The sequence below is a fragment of the Oreochromis aureus genome, linkage group 23, assembly GCF_013358895.1.
Source record: "Oreochromis aureus strain Israel breed Guangdong linkage group 23, ZZ_aureus, whole genome shotgun sequence".
Classification (NCBI taxonomy): Eukaryota; Metazoa; Chordata; class Actinopteri; order Cichliformes; family Cichlidae; genus Oreochromis; species Oreochromis aureus.
In genome coordinates this window covers 45676239-45700296 of record NC_052963.1, presented here as the reverse complement: position 1 = coordinate 45700296, position 24058 = coordinate 45676239, and the positions used below count along the sequence as shown (strand labels likewise).

The following is a 24058-nucleotide window of genomic DNA, read 5'->3' as shown; positions in this document are numbered from 1 at the left end:
CTGTGCAGGATCAAGTCACATAGAATCAGCTCTTTTATTAAGTACAGCAAGTTGAGGCATTTGCACAGGAAATCAACATCTGTTGAACACATAATACAGGGTGGTAATAATATGCATAAAAGTACCAGGAACATACTCATATGCAAGTGTCTTTAGTGTTCTTTCAGTGAAATGAGCTCTCATACAGAGCCAGATACAGTGTAAAGTCTACATTTCGCATTAGTCACAACTTATATACTCATTGCTTTCATTGTTCCACTGTCAGAAAGAGGGAGCTGGAGGTCCTGGATAAAACAAGTGTCTCCATTTATACTTTGGGAATGGGCACAGTGTAAACAGGGCAGTCATTTGTTCTGCATGGAATGGTCGCCAGGTAAACCACAGCTGCTCCTCCTCAATCCTTAAAGCGCTCTGACATTTCTGAAGCCTGCTGCACCCGCCGTCTGAGCCGCAGTCTGCTCTTACACGTCTGCCACAGGAAGCTCCAGCCCTCCAGAATAATGGTCATTATCCACCAAAGAAAACAAAGGTCAAAGTGCACAGGAGTAGGGGACCAGAGCAGGACGAGAGGGATAAGTGGCTCTTCCTCAGCAGGTAGGAGGGGACTTGTATACTGATTGATGGGATGAGACCTCTACACAGATTCTGCAGATTGTAGAGGGGCGGGGCTTATAGTATCCAGGGATTTGCAAGGGATGAGGCAGGAGTGGAGATACAGCACAGTGCGTAAGCTCAGGTGTAGCGTGGCATCTCGCACTGTTCACAGCGGTTTAGTGCAGGGTGGTTGAGGAAGGTGCAGCTTTCACAGTTCCACTGGGCGCCTTCAAAGTCCTCGTCCGTCTGGGGGACCCGCTTGGAGGCCTGTGTCCCTTCTGACAAAAAGAAAGAAAAAGTTCATTCACGTGGTAAAACATGCGCACCAGAAAGTCTACAACTCAGAGCAGCATTAAAACGAAGGCAGTTAATCATTCAAGGGTGAAACTTGACAGAAACATGCGTTTACTAAACAGCAGAGCAAATCTTAGATCTCTGTCCAAGGTCCTGCTACACAATCAACAGCGGAGCAACCAAACAGGTGCATCTTCTGCCCCTGAAGGTTTTATCTGTATCAGATATTATGATGCTAAATGAACTGCTTCTCATACAGCACCTTCCATTTCTACTCATTCCTTCTGTCTACGCCAAGCTATCATTTTATCTAATGTGAGTGAAGCAGCTCTGGGTTCAGTATCTGCCCGAGGATACTTTGGCATTTAAACTGGAGAAGCTAGGAATCAAACCACCAACTTTCCAGTTAGTGGATGACCTGCACTACAGCCAGTTCTACTTTTGGATGGGAAGTGTGGATAGTGTGGATAGTGTGGGTAGTGCCGCATGTTTGTTCTGGCCAACTTTTACTCCAGATGCTGCAAAGGGTTTCAGTTAGGTGACCGTGTAAGCTGTGGGGCCACTATAACACCTTAGAAAGACTACGTAGCATTTTAATTTCACAACAGCGAAATTGAATTTTTATCCACAAAAGTTCAGTAGAGTCTGATATTATAATGTCATCACGTTGCCTAGCAACTAACTAACCTAAACTGACCTGATTTTAACGTTTATGTTCCTAAAACACTTTTTTATAAAAGACTCTTGTTTTAATCTTAAGGCAGTAAAAGCTCATTTATAGCCACAAGAGTTGAATCACACATGATCTGCTATCACATCACGATGCTGCCAAGCAACCACAGAGCAAGTTTAAATTGAGACATTTTTATGCATCCACAGCACTTTATGAGAAGCACTGTATCGTTTTAATTTCACAGCTATCAGCATGAACAGACCAAACAGTAAGAATTAAGGCCAATGTGAGACAAGGATCTGAATGAACCGTCAAATCTGCATCTTGGTAAAATATTAAACTGTGTTTCTGTCTTTCTCTGACTTCTGCAGAAGTGCTTACCTTTCTTTCCAGATGTGGGCGGCACTACAGGACCGGGCTGAATATTGTCATAAAAGTTGTTCATTGCTTTGGGGTCAAACTTCCCTGCAGAGATCAGACAGAGAGCTTTAGTTTGTTTTAAAGAGTGCCTGTTTCAGCCAGATGTGTAATCAGAACTATACCGACAGGCAAACCAAAGACAGACAGAGTCAGCTGTCACAAAGACTCAGTTTACTCAACAACTTATCTGCCAATCAAACACCTGGAAGAAGACGTGCATCATGCAGGCCTACTTGAAATGTGTTATCCTACTCTGGGAGCATAAAGTCATTGTTGCTGTAATCGTTTGTTAAATATTTGGGAATTCCTGCAAGTGTTTTGCCATCTATAGAAAATTATTTTTTTCTCAAAGACATTTTTATTAAATTGAAGCAACAAAGAAAAACAGATACACACAGAATTGTTAAACAACAAACAAGTAGGTTTCACAATGATTGTTTGAACTGAAATAATAGAATACGGATTAAGGACACATTCACATTTCTTGTAATTACTTTTATCAGTTTACGCCCTACCCATACCACACAGTAGCCCTATCCATCAGGCCAGGTAAAAACAAACAAACGAACCAAACTAAAGACAAAAACAAACAAACACAAAAACACCATCGCAAATACAACAGGACAAAACAGAACAAAATAAAACAAACACACAAATAACTTTTTTAAAAAAATGCTGGAAGTCGGGTTCACAACCTGAAGGCTGGAAAAATATTTCAGGAATTGCCCCCACACCTCGTAAAACTTGCCACTGTTAGTGCTAATCGCATAACGGATCTTTTCAAGGCTCAGATAGTACATAAGGTCCCTCAGCCACTGAGCATGGGGGGGACAGGGGCACCCCCCCCAGCTTAGTAGGATCGCGCGTCTAGCTACAAGGGAGACGAAGGAGAGTGTGCAACGCTGTGATGAGGTCAACCGTGCATCAGCCTCCCCCCAGTGGTTAGAAAAATATTTTAAGAACAAAATGAAATAAGAACTCCAAATAAGATTTATGACAACATGGGATTTTATTGCCTGTTTAGAGGAGGACAAGAATAGTTTCACCACCAAAAAGAACGACAGCTAGCAGCCGAGGCTGGTGAGACATTTACTTAAATAACTGTTGGATTTTCTCTGTAAGCAAACTCTTCGTGTTTGAAGAAGAAACTCCAGGATTACAGAAAAACCATTCAAGCAAATTATGCCTGTACACTGCGTTTATCACAAGGACCACAACAACAGGATTTTCAGAGGGCTCGTTTATTCTTCCAGTTCTTGGTTTCTGAGCCCATCTATTCTTAAAAAACAGGTTAGAGCCCCAAATATCGACAGTCATTAAAAACAAATGTTTATTTACAGATTTGTTGCTGATGTAGATACATTTATAGATTTGTACAAACAGAACTACAGCAACATTGAGGATAAAAAAAACCCCCAAAGCCAAATTATATTTAGAGTTTAAGTTGTAAACAAATTTTATGTAAAATGTTCGCGTGTTGTCAAAATAATTTTATCTTTAACAGCTACCATTTCAGGACAACAGGAATCTCACGATGTGACATGAATAACATGAGGCAAAACCTCACAGGCACATGAGTTTATCTTGAACGGCACTGATAATCTCGTCTTTGTTAGAAAATTAGGTATCAGAAATTGCTGACTCCTAACGGTGCTGGCACAGGTGAACACGATCGCCGTGATTTGCTGCCGCCCTGTTGAATAAAACGTCTGATCTCACAAGGTCAACATTTACGTCACGGTAAGAGTAATCTGAAAACTTCACATCCACAGAAACACACTTAATGTGCCATGGAGTGTGTTGTGACAGCATCGAGTCTCTGCAGCAGCATATCTTGCAAGGTAGAGGGTCAGACAAACACAGCAAAATACAAATGAATCCTGAAGGAAACGGTCTGTGAGATAACTGACATCAGAAGGATTACTGCAGAAGACCCCCCCTTAAATGTTCAGTGGCACTGGGCTGATTGCAAGTAAATCGGTCACACTCCTGAGTGTGCTGCCAGAAACACTGTTTCAGCTTCCATCATCATCACTCCTGGTAAACAGATAAAGGATTGGAACTAATGTCCACACGTTGTGTTGTAGGCTAAGTGTTTCAACTGCATAATCAACAAGAATCATGTGCCAGTGAAATACTATGCAGGGCCCAGAGTGAGGGTCAAGCACAGATCAGCCCGAGGCCTGCAAAGCACCGGCCAGTCATTTCAGAAGCCTGCATCTGTATGCGCTGCGGCGGATACTCGTCCATCATTCTGGACCCGACACTGTCTGCTTCAGGCCTCGGCTCTTTCAAGATCAATGCTTTCAAATAAATCAGAGGCACACTTCAAAGGTTTGTGTGGGAATGCATTTGTGTGTGAGTGATGTGTGCATACCTCTAGACTGCAGTAGATCTGTTTCCTTCAGTGTACAGTCGATATCAATTTGAAGCTGTCTGTTCTGACTGCGTAGTCGGGTCATCTCCTCAGGCTGCAGACAGTAAACACACGAGCCGGTCTGATTAGCCCACTCCCACACTCACGCTCCACTTTGGTGTGTATTAGCAGTGAAATCAAACCAGTCTTAACCCCACGTTGACGTCTCAGTGATTATTTTCTAATACTCCTTAAATATGGAGTTTTTACCAGAAACATGTAGGATGTAACAGTCGACTATCACCACAAAGTGGTGGCAATATACCTTAATACACAATAACACCACAAAAAACAGAAGCCATTCAGTGCCAGGTGTTGGACTGGTGAGGCGTGTGTGGCTGGTGAGATTAGATACTACTGCACAAACAGGACAAACATGCACAGACAAAGACTACAGCAGCTGTAGGAAGTCCTTCAGTACATAAATGGAAATTAAATCAAGTGAAAACTCTGCAAGGTAAGCAGCAGCTACGCACAGACATCTGAGAACGTCTGCTGGTGGGGATAACTTGGGAGAATAATCAAGTAGTTCCCAGTGAATAGTTTAAAAAGCATTCAATAAAATCAGTGATCATTTCACAGCTTGCCTTTATACCTTTGGTCAGTGAAGCAGTACACAAAGAGTGACATGAACGAGTAGGTCTACATGTAAGACAAGCACGCGTTCAGGCCTTACTCGGGGGATTAGACTGGTGGAGTTGACTCGTCGAAAGCGTCTTTGAAGGGCATCGTATTCCATGTTGTTAACGTCACCCTTCAGCTGCTCGAGTTTCTGCTGCTCCAGCCGCAGCTCCTTCATCAGACGCTCCATCCTCGCCCGCTGGTGGAGCAGGAGAGCTGAAGGGAAACGCAAAAATGATTTTTAAAAAAAGAAATGAAATGCTGCAATGAAATGCTGCGACTCCAATCTGCTATATAAGCCTGAAAGTGATGGTACAGGTAGAGGGCGTGGGGAAGACTACAATCACATGAAAGCAGTGTCATGTGTACTTAACACACGCAAAAGACCAATATGCAGCCTTAAATTAAAAAAAAAAAAAAAAGGAAAAAGCATGACAATCACACCTTTTCTCATCACAACACGTAGACAACCAAACATATTTAAAGATGAATATCAAGCACAAAGCAGTAAAAAAAATATCATATGAAGGTGCAGCTGCGACAACGCTGTCCAAAAAATATGAGCAGCAGAAGTTGTTATGCTGCTTATATAAACCCATGACAGGTGAGACCTTAAATATTGCAAAACATAACATATATAAAATGATATGAATATTGAAATATAAGATTTTGATGGACAAACTTGCACGGTAACAAAAATAAGAAGCCCTTACCTTGCGTGTAGGCATAGTCATCAGAGCCCGAGCTGGAACGCCTGGGCATTGGCTGAAACTGACTGGTGATAGTCCCCGGCAGAGCGGAGATGGGCAGGATGGGTGCAGGGGCAGCGTTGTGCGCTCCTTGGTCTACTATGTTGAGAATGGGCTCGGCTTCAGTGACGGGCGGCGAGCTCAGGGGCCTCTGAGCCTGGCCTCCTGGGGACACTTTGATTTTGAACGTATAGGCTGACTGCCCCGGTTGAGGGGACGAGGCGGGCCGAGGTCTTCCCTGCATGTACACCCCAGGGTGGTACGGCTGCGGACCTGCATTCACTGCGATGCCCCTCGAAGGGGAGCTGGGCGAAGAACTGGGAGACCTGTAAAGTGGTCCCTGGGGGTGAGGAGTGTGCACAGGTGAATTGCTGCGAGGCCGCGGACCCTCCAGAGTAATCTCTATCTGGTTCTTAAGGAGGTTTTTTGTTTGGTAGGGCCTGTAAACAGGAGGCTGTTGCTGGGGCGGCTGCTGGTGGTGGTAGGGCATGCTGGGAAGAGTTGGGGAGCTAATAGGGAGGAAGACATACTGCTGGTGCTGGTGCTGGGGTTGGGGCTGGTGCTGGGGTTGCAGCTGGGGTTGTAGCTGGGGTTGTAGCTGGGGTTGCGGTTGGGGCTGCGCCTGGACCTGATGCTGTGGGGAGCTGTAAGGTGAGCCGTATGTGGGAGTGCTGTAAGGGGACTGCTGATGTTGATAGACAGGTGCACCTGAGGAGGACCAGGGTGCTGGCTGGGGGCTTTGAGATGGCGAGGGTCGAATGTACAGGGTTGCGTTGGTGTTGTTTGCGTAGTGTCCAGGAGGGATCTGCAGAGCTTGTGGGACGTTGGGTATGCTTTGCGAAAGAGTGACTGTTATAGGGTTCATGGTGTAATGTGAAACAGAAGAGTATGTGGGAGACATGCCTGGCATTGTGGGTGGAGGGGTGGGAGTACTGGCTGAGCGGCTCTGATCATTCATAAAAAAAGGATTGTATCCAGGGGAAGGAGCCATGGTAGCAGGGGCTGACAGCGGTTCGGGGTAGTTGGGTCGCTGCGGATCGATGTGACTGTCACTGGTGCTGTGCACTAAGGAGCGCCCTACTCCTCCTGCTCCTCCATTTGATTTGCTTGCATCTGAACCTGGGTAGCCCAAGCTAATGTGTAGCATGTGATTTCGGTTCAGCCGCCCCTCCTCTGGACTGGGATGGAAATCACCATACAGGTATCTGTTACTCTCCTGGGCCAGCAGATGGCAGCAGAGATCCAGGTTATTGTTGTTCTGAGGCAGAAAGGAGTGTGATTATTAGGTATTGATGTTCTGATCATAAATATCTTCTGCGATGTTTTTACGATGCAAGAATTAGTGCAAACACAGCATGGTGCACTAATACATATATTATAACAAGCCTCAATCCAAATAACAGCTTTCAATATGTACCTGCAGAAGGCACTGTGACACTACCCCCTCTGGGATCTCTGGGAAACGCTGCTTGAGGTCCTGCAGGATGTGGTAGTCGAGCTGAGAGCCTCCCTGCGCCATCCTGAGCCAAAACAGAGAGTCAACGAGCCCAGAGCTGCAAATGTCGAAATAACCGATCTCGTCTCATCCCCTGATGACAAACAAAGCAAACAAATAAATGAACATGGAAATTCCTGCAATAATCCCATCAGGACTGTCGGCCTGCCAATGACAGTCACACACCCTATGTGTCAGCAGTAATCTTAACGCACGTATCAATTAAACAGTCACTGTGCGGCATGTCATGTTGCTTATTTGACCGAATACAGTTAATCCGTCAATGGAAAACACAAACCGAATGAAAACACGGATTATTGTGCCATTTATTCCCATTAGCACACGCGTGCTAAGTAAGGAGGTGGCTGTCAGTCTGTTGTTTGTTTGCCATACTGTTGCACCAAGCAACGACGACATACCAATGCTAGCTAGCAGGCTAGTTATCAGCATCAGTTAGCCTCCGTACATCACTCACATAAACAACCGCACCTGTGCACCCTAAAAGACAGTCCTGCCACTCCTGGAAGACGCTCCGATGTCACCTGTCACTAACGCAGCGTCATAAAACCCTAAACCAGCAATGCGTTTAAACCAGGCTAACTTAATTCAACAGCCTGTCAGCTAAATATGCTAATGCTAACCCTAGCTCAGTCCGGCTGGCTGGTCAGCTGTCACAAGCCCGGGTGTTGATGGATTAGCTAGCTAACCATGCTAAAGCCAGCCAACGTTAGCCACTAAAACGGCTCCATGGCTCTTACCACACGCTAAGAGTCCCCCTCATGTCTCGGGCTGTAGCTGAGTCCCGAGGGACAGCTGTGATACTTCTGAGAAGGTGCGCTGACGTTTCCCGGTTCTTTGTTTGGGCTAAATAACTTATGCTTTTGCATTCCAGCGTCAGGCCCGTGCCGCTGAAGTGCAGAAGTACTAACAGATCAGCTCGTCTATCGCGATAATGTCAGATTTTCCCGGACCAGGAAGTTGTTTAATCGACGTGATGGGCGCTGTCAATAATGCGCATGTGTGGAGCGTGCGCGCTAAACTGCTTTCAGTATTTTGTCTTGTCACAGGGACACAAATGCCTGTGAATAACAATGTATTTCCTGTAAATACTGAGCCAGTCCCCCCCGACACACACGGACACACACACACACACACACACATTTTCATACAGATATATAAATAGATTTCTATCTTTTTATTTTTTGCATATTTGTCACACTCAGGCAAATAATAATAGATAGACAGATGGTTTAATTTATTACGGGGGAAAAAAGCCATCCAAACCTACTTGGACTTGTGTCAAAAAGCTTTCCACACAGGGTTAAAACAATACCTAAGAACTGCAGGCCTCACCTGTTAAGTTATTGTTAGTGTTGATGATTCAACAATAAGGAAGAAAAACGGAAAGAGCCACTTCTAACCAAAAGGAACACAAAGGCTCGTCTCACATCTGCCAAAAACACATCTTGATGATCCCCAAGACTCTTGGAAAAATAATCTGTGGACTGACAAGGTTGGAAGGTTTTTCATAAACAGATCATCATAGCTGGGCTCTTAGTATGATGGTCTGAGCTGCATTGCTGCTTCAGGACCTGGACGACTGCACACTGTAATTGATGGAACCATGACTTCTGCTCTCTATTAGAATATCCAGCCATCAGTTCATGCCCGGAAGCTCAGTCACACTTGGGTTATGCAGCAGGACAATGATCTGAAGTACACCAGAAAGTTCACCTCTGAATGGCTCAAAATTGACCGTTTTGGAGTAGTCGATATCCAGTTTAAATCTGATTGGGATGCTTCGGCATGACCTTAAAGAGGCCATTCATGCCTGAAAACCCTTTATACAGTTGAATTAAAACAATTCTGCAAAGAAGAGTGGGCCAAAATTCCTCTATAGTTGCTAGTTATCTGAAATGCTTGATTGCAGTTCTTGCTACCAAGGGTGGCATAACCAGTTATTAGGTTTAGGAGCAATTACTTTTTCACATAAAGCCAGGTAAGGTTTGGATAAGCTGTGGAAAGCTCAAGACAGAATCCATATGTGTGAGTGAGACCGAGGCAGAGGGAAAGGCGAAGCTGCGAGGAATAGAGATAGCAAAGATGGATGAGTTTAAATACCGGGGCTCAACCATCCACAGCAATGGAGACTGCACAGGCAGGGTTAGAGAGGGCTGATTTATGACAAGGGATAACAACAAGAGGAAAAGAGAAGGTTTAGTGAGACCTTCTATGATGTATAGTTTAGAGATGGCAGCACTGACAACAAGACAGGAGAAGGAGCTGGAAGTGGCAGAGTTAAGGATTTTTGGCCTGAGGGACCAGAATGGACAAGATTAGAAATGAATACAACAGAGGGGAAGCTCAGGATGACCAGCTTGGAGACAAAGTGAGAAAGGAAAAGCTGAGATGGTCTGGACATATGCAGAGGAGGGACAGTGGATATGTTGGAGAAAGGATCTTAAATATGGAGCTGAAAAGAGAAAGACCACAGAGAAGATTCATGGATATACTGAAGCAGAGCAGGCAGAGGGTTGATGTGTTGTTCTGTTCATATTTGAATTATTATTTACCTACATGTATATATATATATATATATATATATATATATATATATATATATATATATATATATATATATATATATATTTTGCCATCATTTTTAGACAGCAAACATCACATTCATTCAGCTTAATTTCAACTGATATTTCCACTAGTCCACACCCACACATCCACTGGCTCTGTGCCCAGCAGTGCCCAGCCCATAGTCTGAAATCCACTGATTATGATTAATGTTTTACTTTCTTACAGCACTACCAATAAAGCATAAACAGACCTGTAGACACATGTTTCACAACATTATGGAAATAAAAGACACAAGGGTGATCGAAGTTAAAATAAAGTAACAAGCAAACAAAATTTAGCAACAGTCAAAGAAAATCTTCATCTTCTCTCCATAAAATCACCTAATTTCACATTTCAGTGAGATTGAAAGGCTCTGATTCTAAAGTGTTTTGTTACTTAATAACTGGTTCAGCCACAGTGACACAAACTGACGACATTAATGGAAATACATACACACTTTTAATGAAGGGGCTTCAGGTCAACACATCATAATGAATTTCTTAGTGTGCTCAGGTCATTGAACAACCTTGAAATTGAAGCATAAAGACATCAAGTGCAGAATGATGAATATATATAATTAGTCACCAGCTCACATGATATATTTCTTGCCCTTAATGTTACAGTCACGATTGTCACAGGTATTTCCCTTTGTTTCCACTAGGGGGCAGTGAGAGACGCTCACACTCTGCATCCACGCTGACAGGAAGGCACCTCGATGAAGGTCTCGAAAAGACAAATGCACACTGAGGTTTAATTTGTTTAACAGCACAGGAGGATAAACCATCTTTCCTCATGCTTTCAGGTAATAAATGTACGCAAGCCCCGGGCCATGAGACCAGCTGCTGACTGATGCACGATTACATATAAATCCATCCTTGTTAAGAAATTGTGTCCAGTCATGGATACTACCATAATAACCGTCCCTCGGAGGGTTGTCACCAAGCCAGTGGTGCAGAGTGGAAGCCAGTGCCTGTTATCAGATGACTGGAATATTTTAACTTTAGGCTGTTTTGAATCATTATTATGGAAATGTTCTAAGTCACTACTTTAAGAACCAAATAAAACCACATTGATCTCATGTTATTTGTATGTAACATTAACCCAAATCAGTTATAATGTAGTTCAAGAGAGAAACTGTTAAAAAACAACAACAAAACAAACATGGATGTTAACAACCATTCATTCTCATTATTCTGGTTTAGACACATGGGGGCACGAGCTGAACAACAGTCTGCTTGTTCTTCTGAAAACAGCACAAACATCTGTTCATGTCTCAGCTGATAAAGGGTTGTTCTGTCCTTTCCGGACCACCTAATTTGATCTCATTTAGCTATGTAGGCTGGAGAAAAGGCAGAGGCATCACAGAGTTCATGTCCTTCAGTGCATTGCCAAGTCTGGTCAGAACACAGCAATTTCTTCTAAAAATGCAATCATCCAGCTCAACCTGCAGATCAGTACTGCTCTGGGCCTGATCAGGCTGTTGCTCATGAACGGCACATTTTGTTACTTTCCGTTTGCCTTTGACTGTTTCCAAACCACAACATTGTATCATGATTGCATGCCACTGGACTGGTTTGTCTGCTCAGGAAGAACGATTGCTTCACTTTAATAGACACACAATTATGACAACTCCTTTGGCACAAACACCAAATAAAGTCCTTCTAAATACTATCGGCACACAGAATGAGAATACACAGACAGCTCAGCCATGTCGGAATATATTTTATATGAGGCGTGGATGGGAAGAATCAGAGGGTCGCGGAAATGTGTTTTAACTGTTCCAAGTCCTGCTTGAGTGAATCAGCCTGTTTATAAGTGACTAAAATGAAAAGAGACATAAAAGATTTGATGAGTTTTTTTGTCTTTTTGCTGAGCTCATCAGCATGTCACATAACACTTGCCTTTTTTATTGAGTGCCTGGTTATGTGGTTTGAAATTTGCTCATATAAGTTATGTGTACCTTTGCTAGAGGTGTGGACAGGTGTGTCCATTCACCAGCACATGGCACAGTTTGACCCGGTGAGCCACTTTACAGTGGTTTCAGCGTGGGGGTGTGGGCTGTACCACCATGAAATATCCATAGGGGAGTCTGAGTTGTTGTGCTGCAGCAGCTGATGCTAAGGCCCAGTCTGACTCAGGTTAGCTGTCCTTGCAGTGCTGATTAGTTGCCACAGCTGTGGTGCTATTTAAAGCAGTCCCCTTGTTGTCCCTAATACCCCACCGGACTCAGAAACAGAGGAGGACCAAGACCCCAGTGCCCCGAGAGCTCAGTGAACAGTACCCCTGACCAGCTAATGCTTCAATCTGGGCAGGAAGTGCAACGAACATGTGAAGTTCCATGTGATCATTCAAATGCAAACATCAGTCAAAGTCAAGACACAGATACAACAATCCAAAGTTCGATGCCTGCTTGAAGACGTGTAGTGACCTTGGCAAACTCTCTGTGTTTATTATCTACACTGGGCACTTTTGTTGAGTTGTATGCACTGGACGAGTTAACACAACAACTTTCAAACAGTCTTAATGTTGTTTCCTTAAAGCAGCGGTCCCCAACCTTTTTTGCGCCACGGACCGGTTTGTGCCCGACAATATTTTCACGGACCGGCCTTTAAGGTGTCGCGGATAAACACAACAAAACAAAACTAGTACCGGTACCGAAAAAAAGAAGATTTATTCACAACACACGTGAAAAGACCCAGGAAAACCGAGTTAACGATAAAAACGATAACAAAATAACGCTGAAAACCGATAAAAACCCTGAAAACAATACATTTCACACCCGAGCCTCAACTCTCGCGGCCCGGTACCAAACGACTCAAGGACCGGTACCGGTCCGAGGCCCGGGGGTTGGGGACCGCTGCCTTAAAGGACTCCTCGAGCCTTTTTTCCAGTTCTTTCTTTTCCAGAGGCACCGGGACTCTCATGTTTCACTTAGAAGTGCAACACTAGCCAGAGTTTTACTCTTCAGTTTGGGGGGTCCAAAATATCAACACCTCTAACAAAGTCACAGTGTAATTGCTAAAATCATGAAGCTTTCCTACATTTTTGGAACGTCCAAAAAGTGGATATGGCCAAAGCTTTGACTCTTCAGGCAAAGACAATCGAGCAGCATGATCAGCAGAGCCTTTTGTGTGCAGCCTCTCAAAAACTGTCTGCAACATTCCTACAGTGCTTGAATGGGGACTTAACTTTGTGCACTTTCTGCTGGGTGCCTGTGTGGTCAGTGAGTCAGCAGCTGTGCATGGGGGCGTTAGAGCGGGCTGTCTGCAGCGAGGTTTCTATTTACATCCATCTACAGTGAGAGAATCACTTTGTCACCTCAGTTTAAAGAAGACGGCTTATCAGCACTACCATGGAGCTGTTATTCAGTTATTTGACTTAAGATAAGTTAAACAGATGCCTGGTTTCTGAGCGCATGTGACACACTTAACAACTGGATTTGTGTTGCTCTTGACACAACAATGTCAGCACCAACTGTCACTGCATAGCATAATGACGGCGACATCTAGGTCATTTTAGAAAAAAGAAAGGGTAAGCCGCTGTCCCTCTGAACTGATAAGTCGGGAATCTGCGCTGAACTGGATAACGAGCCGATAATTATAATCTATCTGCATTTAGACTCCAGTTCTACCAAACAGTCTAAAGAAGCTGCTCTTATCTCAGCAGTTCGTTGGTTAACAACAACAACAACAATAATAATAATGCAATGTACTCATTTTGTTCTTTCTAAAAACAAAACAAAACAAAAACGTTAATCAGACAAATTTAAAAAGTGAAGTGAGAAGTATAAAAACTGGAAAACTGCACAAAAATGCTCACCTATCTATCTGTTGTCGTTGGTATAAAATCATAGCGATAATTAGCTTGCTAATTACACTTTGGTAATTATCTTTTCATAAATACATAAATAATAATCTGACAAAAGTAACGCTGTCTGTAGCCAGAAATCCTCCAAAACAATTACTGTATTTATTTTTGTTCATCTTAAACAAAAATAAAAAGAAAGGCTTTGAGATTATTTATGCAGCTGTGAGTAAATGATGGGTCCGTGCGCCTGTGCGCGTGCATGTGTGTGGGAGCGCGTGCGGGGCTGAACAGCTGAACCTGCAGCAGGCGCGCGCGGAATGCAGTATCCGGTAGAAAGTAACGGTACTTTTAAGGAAACTGCTCACCAACAGGCAAACCAGCAACCAGAAGCCAGTCGAGCTGGTGGAAGCCGTCGCTCCTCGGATTGTTCCGCTTGGTCTCACTTTAAGTTTTGTGGCTTCCCAGAGGAATAAAACATAAAATAAAATAAATCAAAGCAGGAGGACGAAAGCACTGAAGAGGTAAAGTCTGGTTTCGTAATTCTGTAGCACGAGGGGGGTTTGAAAAGACCAAAGTGTGTGTTTTTAGATTATTTACCTACACCCTGAATTAGGATTAACCAACTCTTTGGTTATTGCGGGTTTACGCCATGCTCATTAGTGTGGCTATAGCTTCACTGCTTAATAATTGTCTTAAACGATACTGAGGGTAGAATCAGGCTTTTATGTCATGATTTTGCCAGCTGTGTACAGAAATCACACTAGCGTTTCTACTTTAGCTGGTGTTTAAATAATGAGAGTATTTATTACAAAGCAGGTTATTTTTATTTATCCGCAGTAATAGATTTATAGTGGATTTCTTTCAAAATCCCTCTAAATTGGAATTTAAACAGTCAGAATATGGCGTGAAGATCCACAAAGGGCAACAAACACTGTCACTGTCTGACTTTGGCATTCACCTCCTAAAATGAGGGTGGAAAATCAAATCAGCCATCACTAAATCAAGCTGGACTCCAGCATTGAGTTTTAGGCCTAAAATCATGCTTAACTATAATTGGTTCAATTTAGCCACTCTCTGCTATAATGTAAAAGTGCTTCGAATACTTCTGAAGTAGGGCTGAGCCCACCTGTGAGGCCCACAGTGATCCGCCTCAGTGTGCTGAGTCTGAAAGGTATTTGGGGACGCTGATACACAGCAACAGTTTTAGTGTGGGGTGAATAACAGTCCAAACAGCTCTCATTCATCCAGTTGTCCTGCTCTCAGTTTGGCCATTTTGTCGAGGGTCTGTGGGGCGACATGTGGGTGCCAGCTTGAGCTGTGTCCAACTGCCTATCAGTCATCAGAAATAGCCACGATCACATGCCCTAGATCCACAAGTGGGCTATAAATAGGGGGCAGCAAGCTTCCATGCACTCTTTCTCCAGATACTGAGTAACAGCTCCGTTTGCTGTGGTAAAAATGTGACAATGTGACAGACAGTAACTGCGAAATGTAGCAAAATGACAGTAAAGTAATGAGTTGATATTCAGCTAAAGGATGAAAAATAAAATTAGACAAAGATAGAAATGGCATTAAAATGATTGATTCAAAACACAGATTAATTTAAAAATAAAACTTTAAAATTAGGATTTTAATCGTGTATAATTAATGTAGTCTGCCATGTTGTCAGCTAAAATGGAGCACTTATGTGCGGCACTACATGACAAAGGTTAACAAACTCATCCTAACATCCACCTGTGAATGTAGTTAGCTTTTATTCTGCTGTATCCATCAGTGAGTTGTGTCTAAACCATTTGTCTTTGTGTGTTTAACAGCAGATTCTTAAAAACACATCAGTGTTGGTCATCAGTGTTTGAACCATGACTTGTGTGCTTTGCAGGTGAAGAACTTTAAACAGAGTGTGTTTGTCGGCTTGTCACTGTGGTACAAACATGACTGAGGTGGCGCAGGTGGCAGCCGTAGAGGCCCACGACGTGGAAGATAAAGAAAGCGATGTGACAGCCAATGACGTCGAGGGTAGAGGTGAGAAGGCATCCACAGAAGATAAGAAGCCTCGTCGCAGGAATGAAACAGCGAGTAATGAGACTGACAAGACACACGTGAACGGTTTGGAGCACAAAGAAAAGAAAGGGCAAAATGAGAGCTCGGGAGATGTTAATGGTGTTTCACAGAAGGAGGAGGATGAGGAAGAGCCACAACCTGAAACAAATGAAGACCAGAACATTTCTGATGTGGCATTCAAAAAAGAGGTGAGATGAAAACACTGGCAGCATCTTTACATTTCTGGTACCATTTTTTCCCACAGCGACATCAATGAACTCATCATTCTTTCGACTGTTAAACCACAGAAACTCCTCAGGTCCAGAAAGCCGGTGGCAAGAAGCTACGTGCCAAAGCTCAACAAAGACAAGGAGAACGTGACGAGCAAATTTGAGGCCATGCAGAAGACCAGGGAGGAGCGCAGCCGACAGAGGAACAGGGAGGAGCAGCAGAAGAGGAAGGAGCAATACGTCAAGGAGAGAGAGTGGCATCGCAGGAAGCAGCAGGTCAAAGACTGATAACCCCACTAACCTCCCACTCTGATCTGCATGGCATGATGAGGCATGACGCCGTGACAGAGACTGCCGGTTTGTGAGAGAACTCATTTTTTACACTGCACCGACACATCCGTCACATCTCATGTATTAACCTGCTAAACGTTTTAGATATGTGCTTGTTGTTAAAGTGATCTTTTATAAAAAGCCATATTTAACCGTATTAATATGCACTGAAACGTTGTTATTGGCAGTCGTGCACTGAACAACTTTCTCACCACTACTTTAAATTCAGAATTCACAGTATATCAAATATCCAGTGGGTCACATGATAGTGAAACTGCATGAACGATGACATTTAAAGAGACTTTTGAGCATTTTATGTGTGAATCCATTGATCAACTAATCAGATTAGTCAATGAAATTGCTTTAAATTGATTTAATATATCACCAAAACTTCACTGATCCATTAGAAAATAAGCAGACATCACAAATACAAACATACAGTCCCCACTGGGAATGTCAGAGATCAAGAATTCCAGGGTTAAGACGGCTTTTCTTCCTAATCGACTGCGGTGAAATAAAGGCAGTGATACGGTGTTATGTGATTATCAGGCACTCAGACACAACGGCCTTCCTGTATACTGCCGTGCCGTAGCTGGCCAGGCTCGGACACCTGCGCTCATCCTCTATCTGTTCAACAACACGACGGGCCAATCAGAGGCCCGCTGCAAGCCACATGACCCTGCTATTAGCAGGGATTAGGCTCGTGTTCTTGCTGGGACCAGCATGGCTCCTGAGTGGCAAAGGAGATGATCCCAGCTAAACCGTAACCTCACCTCGTCACACTTTCTATCTGCTCGATCACAGATAAAAGAACTGCTTGCTTCCAGTGATGAGGAAGAGGAGGTGAAGCCAGCGAAGGTGGAAAAATCTTACGTCCCCAAAATCAAAGGTAAGGGATAGTAATGAGCGATAATGATCCGGGAGGAAGACGAGGCTTAAGGCTTGTGTCTCGCTTTGTGAAATCCTCAGGTAGTGTGAAGGGGAAGTTTGCAGAAATGGAAAAACAAAGACAAGAGGAGGAGAGGAAGAGGATGGAGGAAGAGAGGAAGAAGAGGGAGGCCCAGGATAAGCTGGAGAAAGCCAAAATCCAGAAAGAACTGGCTCAAAAAGCTGCTGAGGTCAGTGAACCTGGGTGCAACCAAAAACAAAGTGTGTTTTGGTGTTTGAGAGGCCGCGATGAACCAGTGTGGTTACTACCGTAATGATTAGGTTAATCCTCAGCTGCCGCTCGGATGAGTTGTAATTGGCACAGACTGGATGTAGGTCTGAATCCACCAGTAGCGTTGCTAACATGACCAGTCTGTGAACTGCTGGCAGATACATACATTTAATCTCACTGTGCAGGAAAATGATTCAGGCTAAATCAGACGGAGATTTCCAATTGGTCCACTTTCAGGCTTCTTGTACATTCAGACGGTGCAGTTCTTGGAAACGGTTACATAAGTGATCTCATGCCAAATAGGCAATTACAAGGAACTGTGCACTACTTCTTTGCCCTGATTCTGCTGCAATAAGGTTCACAATGCTGTCTGAAAATGGGACTTTTATATGGATCCTGTTCAGTTTGAAACTTTGAATGTGGCTGCAAAGCGCTGCCTTAGTCATCACTAATAACACTGTGACCCTCTCCTCTGGGATGTCAAAGACCGGGAGCGTAACATTGTTGGTTTCACTGAAACACATTCGGAAAAAAAGAAAAGATATTTTGTCCTCATCAACTTTGAGTGTAACTGAAATGTTTGTTTATTCAAATTATTCGACTGAATCTGTACAGATTCCATTTTACTTTGTACTTATGTAACAAAATTATGTGGAAAGTTGGCATGTAATCAGATTACTTAAAATCAACATTCTGGGCATAAATATTTTTGGGGTGCGCAGCTAACCGGTAAAAATGATTGTAAACTTTGCTTGTGTGAAATCCAGGACACAGCCCTGATTATGGTAAAGATCAGATCACGAAGTCGACGGTGAAATCACAGTTTCTTCAAAGCTTGTCTAAAAAGCTACTCTGACCCCCGACTGCTGTTTTAACTTTGAGCCTCGTCGACCACATAATGACGCTTCAGATCACACCATTAAAAACAGCCTGTTCACATATAGGAACGATCTGACTGTGATCTGGAAACAGCTGGAACAGAGCTGCCAGGTGTAGACAGCAGATGACTGGCAGCTGTTTCCCACACCTCCCACAGACAAAATTAGCTCTAGCCTTCCCGCTGTGCCTGCTGCTATCTTAGACTGACACCCGTACACTGACCTACTGCGAACTGCAGAGTCACTGCCTACCCACACACAATCCCAGTGAGTGTGTGAGGTTTGCTCTCTCAGTGCTGCAGATAACACACATAGTAATGATTAAAATCACAGTTTCTTTGTGTTCCTAAAGACCAAAAACCCCACAGTAAGCAAACATATAGATACCTATCACATTTGCTTTAATATAAATTGTGATAATATTGTTGTTGTGAATTCTTTAGACCATGATTATCAGCTACTTTTACTTTTTAGGAAGGAGATGACACAATCCTGGTACGTGTGGTCCCGGCGAAGCCGTCACGACCTCCCGGCAAAATCAAAGTGAATTTTGAAGACATGGAGAAGAATCGAGAGGAGGAGCTAAAAAGGAAGGCAGAAGAGGAGAAAAAAAGACGCTACGATGAAAACAAGCGCTCCTTCCGGGAAGTGAAGAGACGCTCAGTTAATCAACAGGTAAATGAAGATATCAGTATGAACGCAGTGTTAACGTGAGATATTGTGTTTTACAGCCACAGGTCTGCTTTCTTGCATTCTTTTGCATTAGGATGAAGAGGAGAAACCTTCCGATAAGGTTCAAGTGACTCCTGGAAAGCTGAAACTGACATTTGAGGAGCTGGAGAAAGAAAGGCAGGAGCAGAGGAGGAAGCAAGCTGAGGAGGAAGCCAAACGCCGCCTGCTAGAGGAGAAGAAAGCTTTTGAGGAGGCCAGGCTGGGAATGGTACACATAACTGCAAAACAGCAAGCATAGCTTTTGTACTTGTGTGATTCATTGGCAGATCTCATGAAGAGAACAAGTGCCCTTCAGCAGCTTTAGCATTCCCACATCTGCATGTCGCTTTGCAACCCTCCTCTATGCAAGCTTAGGGCGGTACCAGAGAAAAGCCACATATACATATCTACAGACGGATATAACAGCCTTCCTTCTGACTGCCATCATCTTCCAGTGAACAGTTATTTCAAGCAAGAAGTGCAGATCTATAAATCACGAGCCATGTGAAAATATTTCAGAAGTCCTCCTGGGATTAACATTAACATCTCATAAAAACAACTTTAGGGGATTTGTGTTTGTGCTTCCAAATGACTTTTGTGTTGTGAAGATGGCCTAATCAGGGTTTGGGATATGTTTGTGTCTCATCAGGAAGAAGACGAGGAAAGCACTCAGCCCGGACAGGAAGACAAGGAGGAGTTTCGTCCAGGAAAACTGAGACTGAGCTTTGAAGAGCTGGAGAGACAAAGGGTAGAGGAAGAGCGCAAGAAAGCAGAGGAAGAGGCCAAGAGACGGATGGAGGAGGAGAGAAGAGCTTTTGCTGAAGCCAGGAAAAGCATGGTCAATATTAAATCTGCATTTTAATACAAAACATTTCTCTCAGCGTGGACACGTATCTGTTGATTATATCAATGAATTTGTTTGTCAGAAGTCTGATATTGCCTTAAAAGTGTAGATTGAAATTTTGTGCGTGAGGAAGCGATCATCTGCCAGCTGAATGTTAGACCCTAGTCAGCAGCTGGTTGGCCTGGTTAGTGAAACAAACTAGTCTGGATAATTATTGAGCTTTCTGTGCAGAGCTAAGCTGCCTTTACTCTGTGTGTACAGGCGGTGAGATCAACTGCTTTTTAAAAACCATGGCAACCTTAATGTGGTCTTTGCACTGTTGGGTTTTCACTCAGCTTGTAGATGAGGATGACGAGGTGCTGATGGCCTTGCTGAACCTGGAGGGCAGTGAGCCTGGGAAGATATGTGTCAGCTTTGAGGAGCTGGAACGCCAGAGGAGAGAGGAAGAGCAGAAAAGGGCAGAGGAGGAGGCTAAGAGGAGACTGGAGGAGGAAAAGAGGCTGTTTGCTGAGGCCCGCAAGAGCATGGTAACTGTCCATCACTTGGTGACAAAAGCATTGCGCAGTCTGCATGTATTGGACTGATCACTAATGTGTTACAGCTTTTTGGTGCTGTTAAAGCTTCAAGTTGATTTGCTGCTGCTTTGCTGCTCAGCTGTCTCTTGTTACAGAGCAGGACAACCTGCATAAAAAGCAGTTTTACGATATTTGTAAAACAATCAAACACAATTTCATTCAGCATCAGTGGAATTAAGCCAACACCTAATTTAAGTGACCCTGCAGAAGTGTTGTCTGTAATAGATTCATGCTGCACATCAGTAATAATGGGCTCAGATGCTACAACCGCACTGCTGTTTCCATGTCTCAATTATTTCTTTAAGAGCCCTGGTCTGGATCAGGAAAAGTCTGCATTTGGAGATGAAACAGTAAGAGATTTTCAGTTTCAAATATAGTATATATTATTTTTACTCCAAGAGTCTTATTATCAATATATTCCCTATACATACAAGGACACAGTGGCCTCCAGACGATGCATCTTGGGTTTGTTTGCATGCAGCTGTTTATCTAATGTTTGTAATGCTTTGTAATTGCTTTTGCAAATTGAAGACGTTACTGCTGCAGGATTTCATTAAACATTAAAATACTGAAAGACTTTTGTGGGTACTTGTGTGTTTAGGTGCTAGATGAGGACGAAGGGATGGTAAAGAGTGAGTCTCAGGAAGCCCTGTACCCCAGGAAACTGGAGATCAACTTTGAAGAGCTGCTGAAAGAGAAGGAGGAAGCTGAGAGGAGACGCAAGGCAGAGGAGCGCAAAAAGAAAATGGAGCAAGAGAAGCAGGAATTCGAACAACTCAGACAAGAAATGGGCGAGGTCAGCCTGGAACAGCTGAAAATATCAGACATACAGACAACAGCCAGTCGAGTCGACAGTGTGTTTTACAGAAAAATGCAACTAAATGTTTAAAGTTGTGTTTCAAATATCGTTACAGGAAGAAATAAATGAAAGCTCGGATGTTGTAAGCAAAGAGTATGAAGAGCTCACTAAGCTCAAGAGAACCGGCTCCATTCAGGCCAAAAGCCTCAAGTCCAAGTTTGAGAAGATCAAGCAGCTGACTGAGGAGGAGATTCAGAAGAAGATCGAGATGGAGAGAGCCAAGAGGAAGGCCATCGATGATGAAATTAAGGAGAGAGAAGCTGAGCGGTTCCAGGAGGTAAGAGCACTTTATAACACACGCAAGTGTTTTTTTTATATCAATGAAGATGATCTTGGCAGTATGTATTACAAGTTTTTGTTTTTTCTGGAGGATGAGGATCGGGAAACGACTCCAGCGAGGGCCGAGGATTCACCGTTCAAACAGAAAGTGGACATGCGAGCCCGCTTTGAGCAGATGGCCAAAGCCAGAGAGGAGGAGGAACGGAGGAGGATAGAGGAGCAGAAACTGCAGAGGATGCAGTTTGAGCAGCAGGAGATTGATGCCGCCCTCCAAAAAGTAAATCTTCCATTTTCATGACAAACTGCGCTGAGATAACACACGAACACGTTTTTGTGATTGTTTTATCCTTTGTTTGCAGAAGGATGATGATGTGGAGGACGAGGGTAGCATCATTAATGGCTCTGCGGCTTACGAAGATGAGGAAGATCACGCCAGGTCAGGGGCCCCGTGGTTTAAAAAGCCCCTCAAAAACCAGTCGGTGGTAGATTCTGAGCCAGTTCGGTTCACCGTAAAGATCACCGGGGAACCAAAGCCAGAGGTGACCTGGTGGTTTGAGGGAGAGATGCTTCAAGATTGCGAGGACTATCAGTACATAGAGAGAGGAGAGACATACTGCCTCTACCTGCCGGAGACCTTCCCCGAGGACGAGGGAGAGTACATGTGCAAGGCTGTGAACAGCAGAGGCACGGCAGCAAGTACCTGCATCCTCACAATAGAAAGTAAGACCACCTTGGTGTGATTGCATGCCCGTCTGGACATGAACCTCTCTTCGCGAAGTGGACCGCATGCTCCTCTTCCTCGTAAACTCTGGCTCGACTGCCGATTTGGATAACCGTCCTTCTGTTTCTTTCTTGCAGCTTACGACTACTGATGCCGCCTCGTGTTCTGGAGAGTTTCCCTCTGTCTCTCACTCCTTTTGTAAAACGTCGTCCCTCCTGGCATTGTCAAACAGAGGGAAGGAAATAGCAGTATGCTTGGCATTCCTAAGGGAGGGACACATAACACGCGTATGCAAAAAACAAAGACAAGATGTTGTTTGCGTATTGCTCAAATGTAAAGCTGCACTCCCCTCTAGGATGGAAGATGATACCTGTGCCAAAAACAGACGTGATTCTTGTTCCCACGACAAGGGCTGCACCAAAACTTCAAAACGATCTCTCCTGCACGGCCCTGACAATATTCCTGCACATTTCCTGCACTGTTCTGGTACTGTTCTGTAAATATCACACGTTTTGGTCCATAAATGGCAAATGTTGAGCTTGAGGTATTGAAATGTAAAATGTAACATGTCCCTGTGCATTCACTTAAAGAACAGCAGTTATATCGACGATTTAAAGGCAGCCACATGTTGCAGGAAAAAAAACCGCTGCATCCCTGATTTTTACCTGCAGCCTCTACAGATTAATTTTTCATGCACCAACCATTTTTTGTGTTAAATGTACTACACTTAAAGTTGTCGAGGACAACCGTTTTAAGGTTTGATAATAAATATAAAAGTAGACTTGTCCGATTATTTGTCGTATATTATAAATAGAAAAAAAAAACTTTTAATAAAATGAACACAAAGAACTGCATTGTTGATTCTTTCACTGTTACAGGCTACGCAGCAACAAACTGCAACCTGTTGCCTGAAAGGATAGAAAGGACAGGAAACCCATCATCACTCACATTTCCACAAACACTACTTTCCCAGTGTAGCATGCATTCATAGCATAGTACAATGAATGGAGCTGGAGCTGTATGCCATGGAAATGCAGTGGGTGGTAATTTATCAAAATTAAAATTTCTCCATAAAAATGATGAAAATGTGTCCGAATAATCAGAATGATCAGTTAAGAAATGGACAGCGCACCATGGTTCCAGCCCTTCTGTCGTCTGCCATGAAGATCTTTTTGTTCAACACAGAGCTGTGCAGAGAAAACATATAACAATAAAGACATGCACATAATAAAAGAACATTATACATGTTCATAAGAAAAGACTGTGGGAAGGTAACTGCAAATACATAAATATAACCTTTTAAGAATGAAATCGGAGAATAGCTTCATAGCTTTTTTTCTATAAGTTTTATTTTTAGGCAGCAAAGTATTTAAAATGTCTTGTGACCTGACATTGTAAATATTGTGTTTAAATGCAATCAAAGGGCAGAGATAACCAGGCATTATTTGCAGTAGGGCCTTGTAACTACAGGATAACACTGCTGAGTAAACTGAGTAAACAGTTTCAAGGAGGAGGCCGCACAAAGTTGTCCTCCCTTGCAAAGACATGTTTGGATCCCTTCCTTGGTTGACTAGCCCTTAGACAAAGCAGGCAACTGCCCTCGAACCGTCCCACTGCCTGTTCATCAGCTGGACTTGATGAGAATTGCGCCTCTTTAGTTGTTGTTCTGTCACAAAATATAGATATTAGAGTTTTGTTATTTTTCTTTATCTGGCTCTCTGAATTTGTATTCAGAACA

The 24058-nt window shown here is 43.5% G+C and overlaps 2 protein-coding genes across 6 annotated transcripts; one reads left to right on the top strand and one right to left on the bottom strand.

Moving 5' to 3' along the window:
- Positions 1-5: 5 nt before the first annotated feature.
- tab3 (TGF-beta activated kinase 1 (MAP3K7) binding protein 3) lies at positions 6-8325 on the bottom strand. 2 transcript variants are annotated; one of them, XM_031745475.2, is made up of 7 exons: positions 8021-8318; positions 7185-7356; positions 5732-7025; positions 5074-5234; positions 4359-4452; positions 1943-2026; positions 6-872 (listed from the first exon to the last, which is right to left on the bottom strand). In XM_031745475.2, the coding sequence occupies exons 2-7, from the start codon at positions 7284-7286 to the stop codon at positions 733-735; spliced, it is 1875 nt and encodes a 624-aa protein (XP_031601335.1). In that variant the 5' UTR covers positions 7287-7356; positions 8021-8318; the 3' UTR covers positions 6-732. The 2 variants fall into 2 exon arrangements, with proteins under 2 accessions (XP_031601335.1, XP_031601343.1); XM_031745483.2 differs by lacking the exons at positions 6-872; positions 1943-2026 and adding an exon at positions 3207-4018 and having other exon boundaries at positions 8021-8325.
- A 5758-nt stretch (positions 8326-14083) lies between these two features.
- nexn (nexilin (F actin binding protein)) lies at positions 14084-23161 on the top strand. 4 transcript variants are annotated; one of them, XM_039606403.1, is made up of 15 exons: positions 14084-14215; positions 15574-15943; positions 16043-16240; positions 17099-17183; positions 17264-17412; positions 18806-19006; positions 19098-19271; positions 19692-19880; positions 20222-20413; positions 20767-20811; positions 21063-21257; positions 21376-21597; positions 21691-21876; positions 21962-22319; positions 22458-23161. In XM_039606403.1, exons 2-15 carry the CDS (start codon positions 15626-15628, stop codon positions 22469-22471), a joined length of 2526 nt encoding a protein of 841 aa, XP_039462337.1. In that variant the 5' UTR covers positions 14084-14215; positions 15574-15625; the 3' UTR covers positions 22472-23161. The 4 variants fall into 4 exon arrangements, with proteins under 4 accessions (XP_039462337.1, XP_039462335.1, XP_039462334.1 ...); XM_039606401.1 differs by having other exon boundaries at positions 21959-22319; XM_039606400.1 differs by lacking the exon at positions 22458-23161 and having other exon boundaries at positions 21959-22428.
- Positions 23162-24058: the final 897 nt, after the last annotated feature.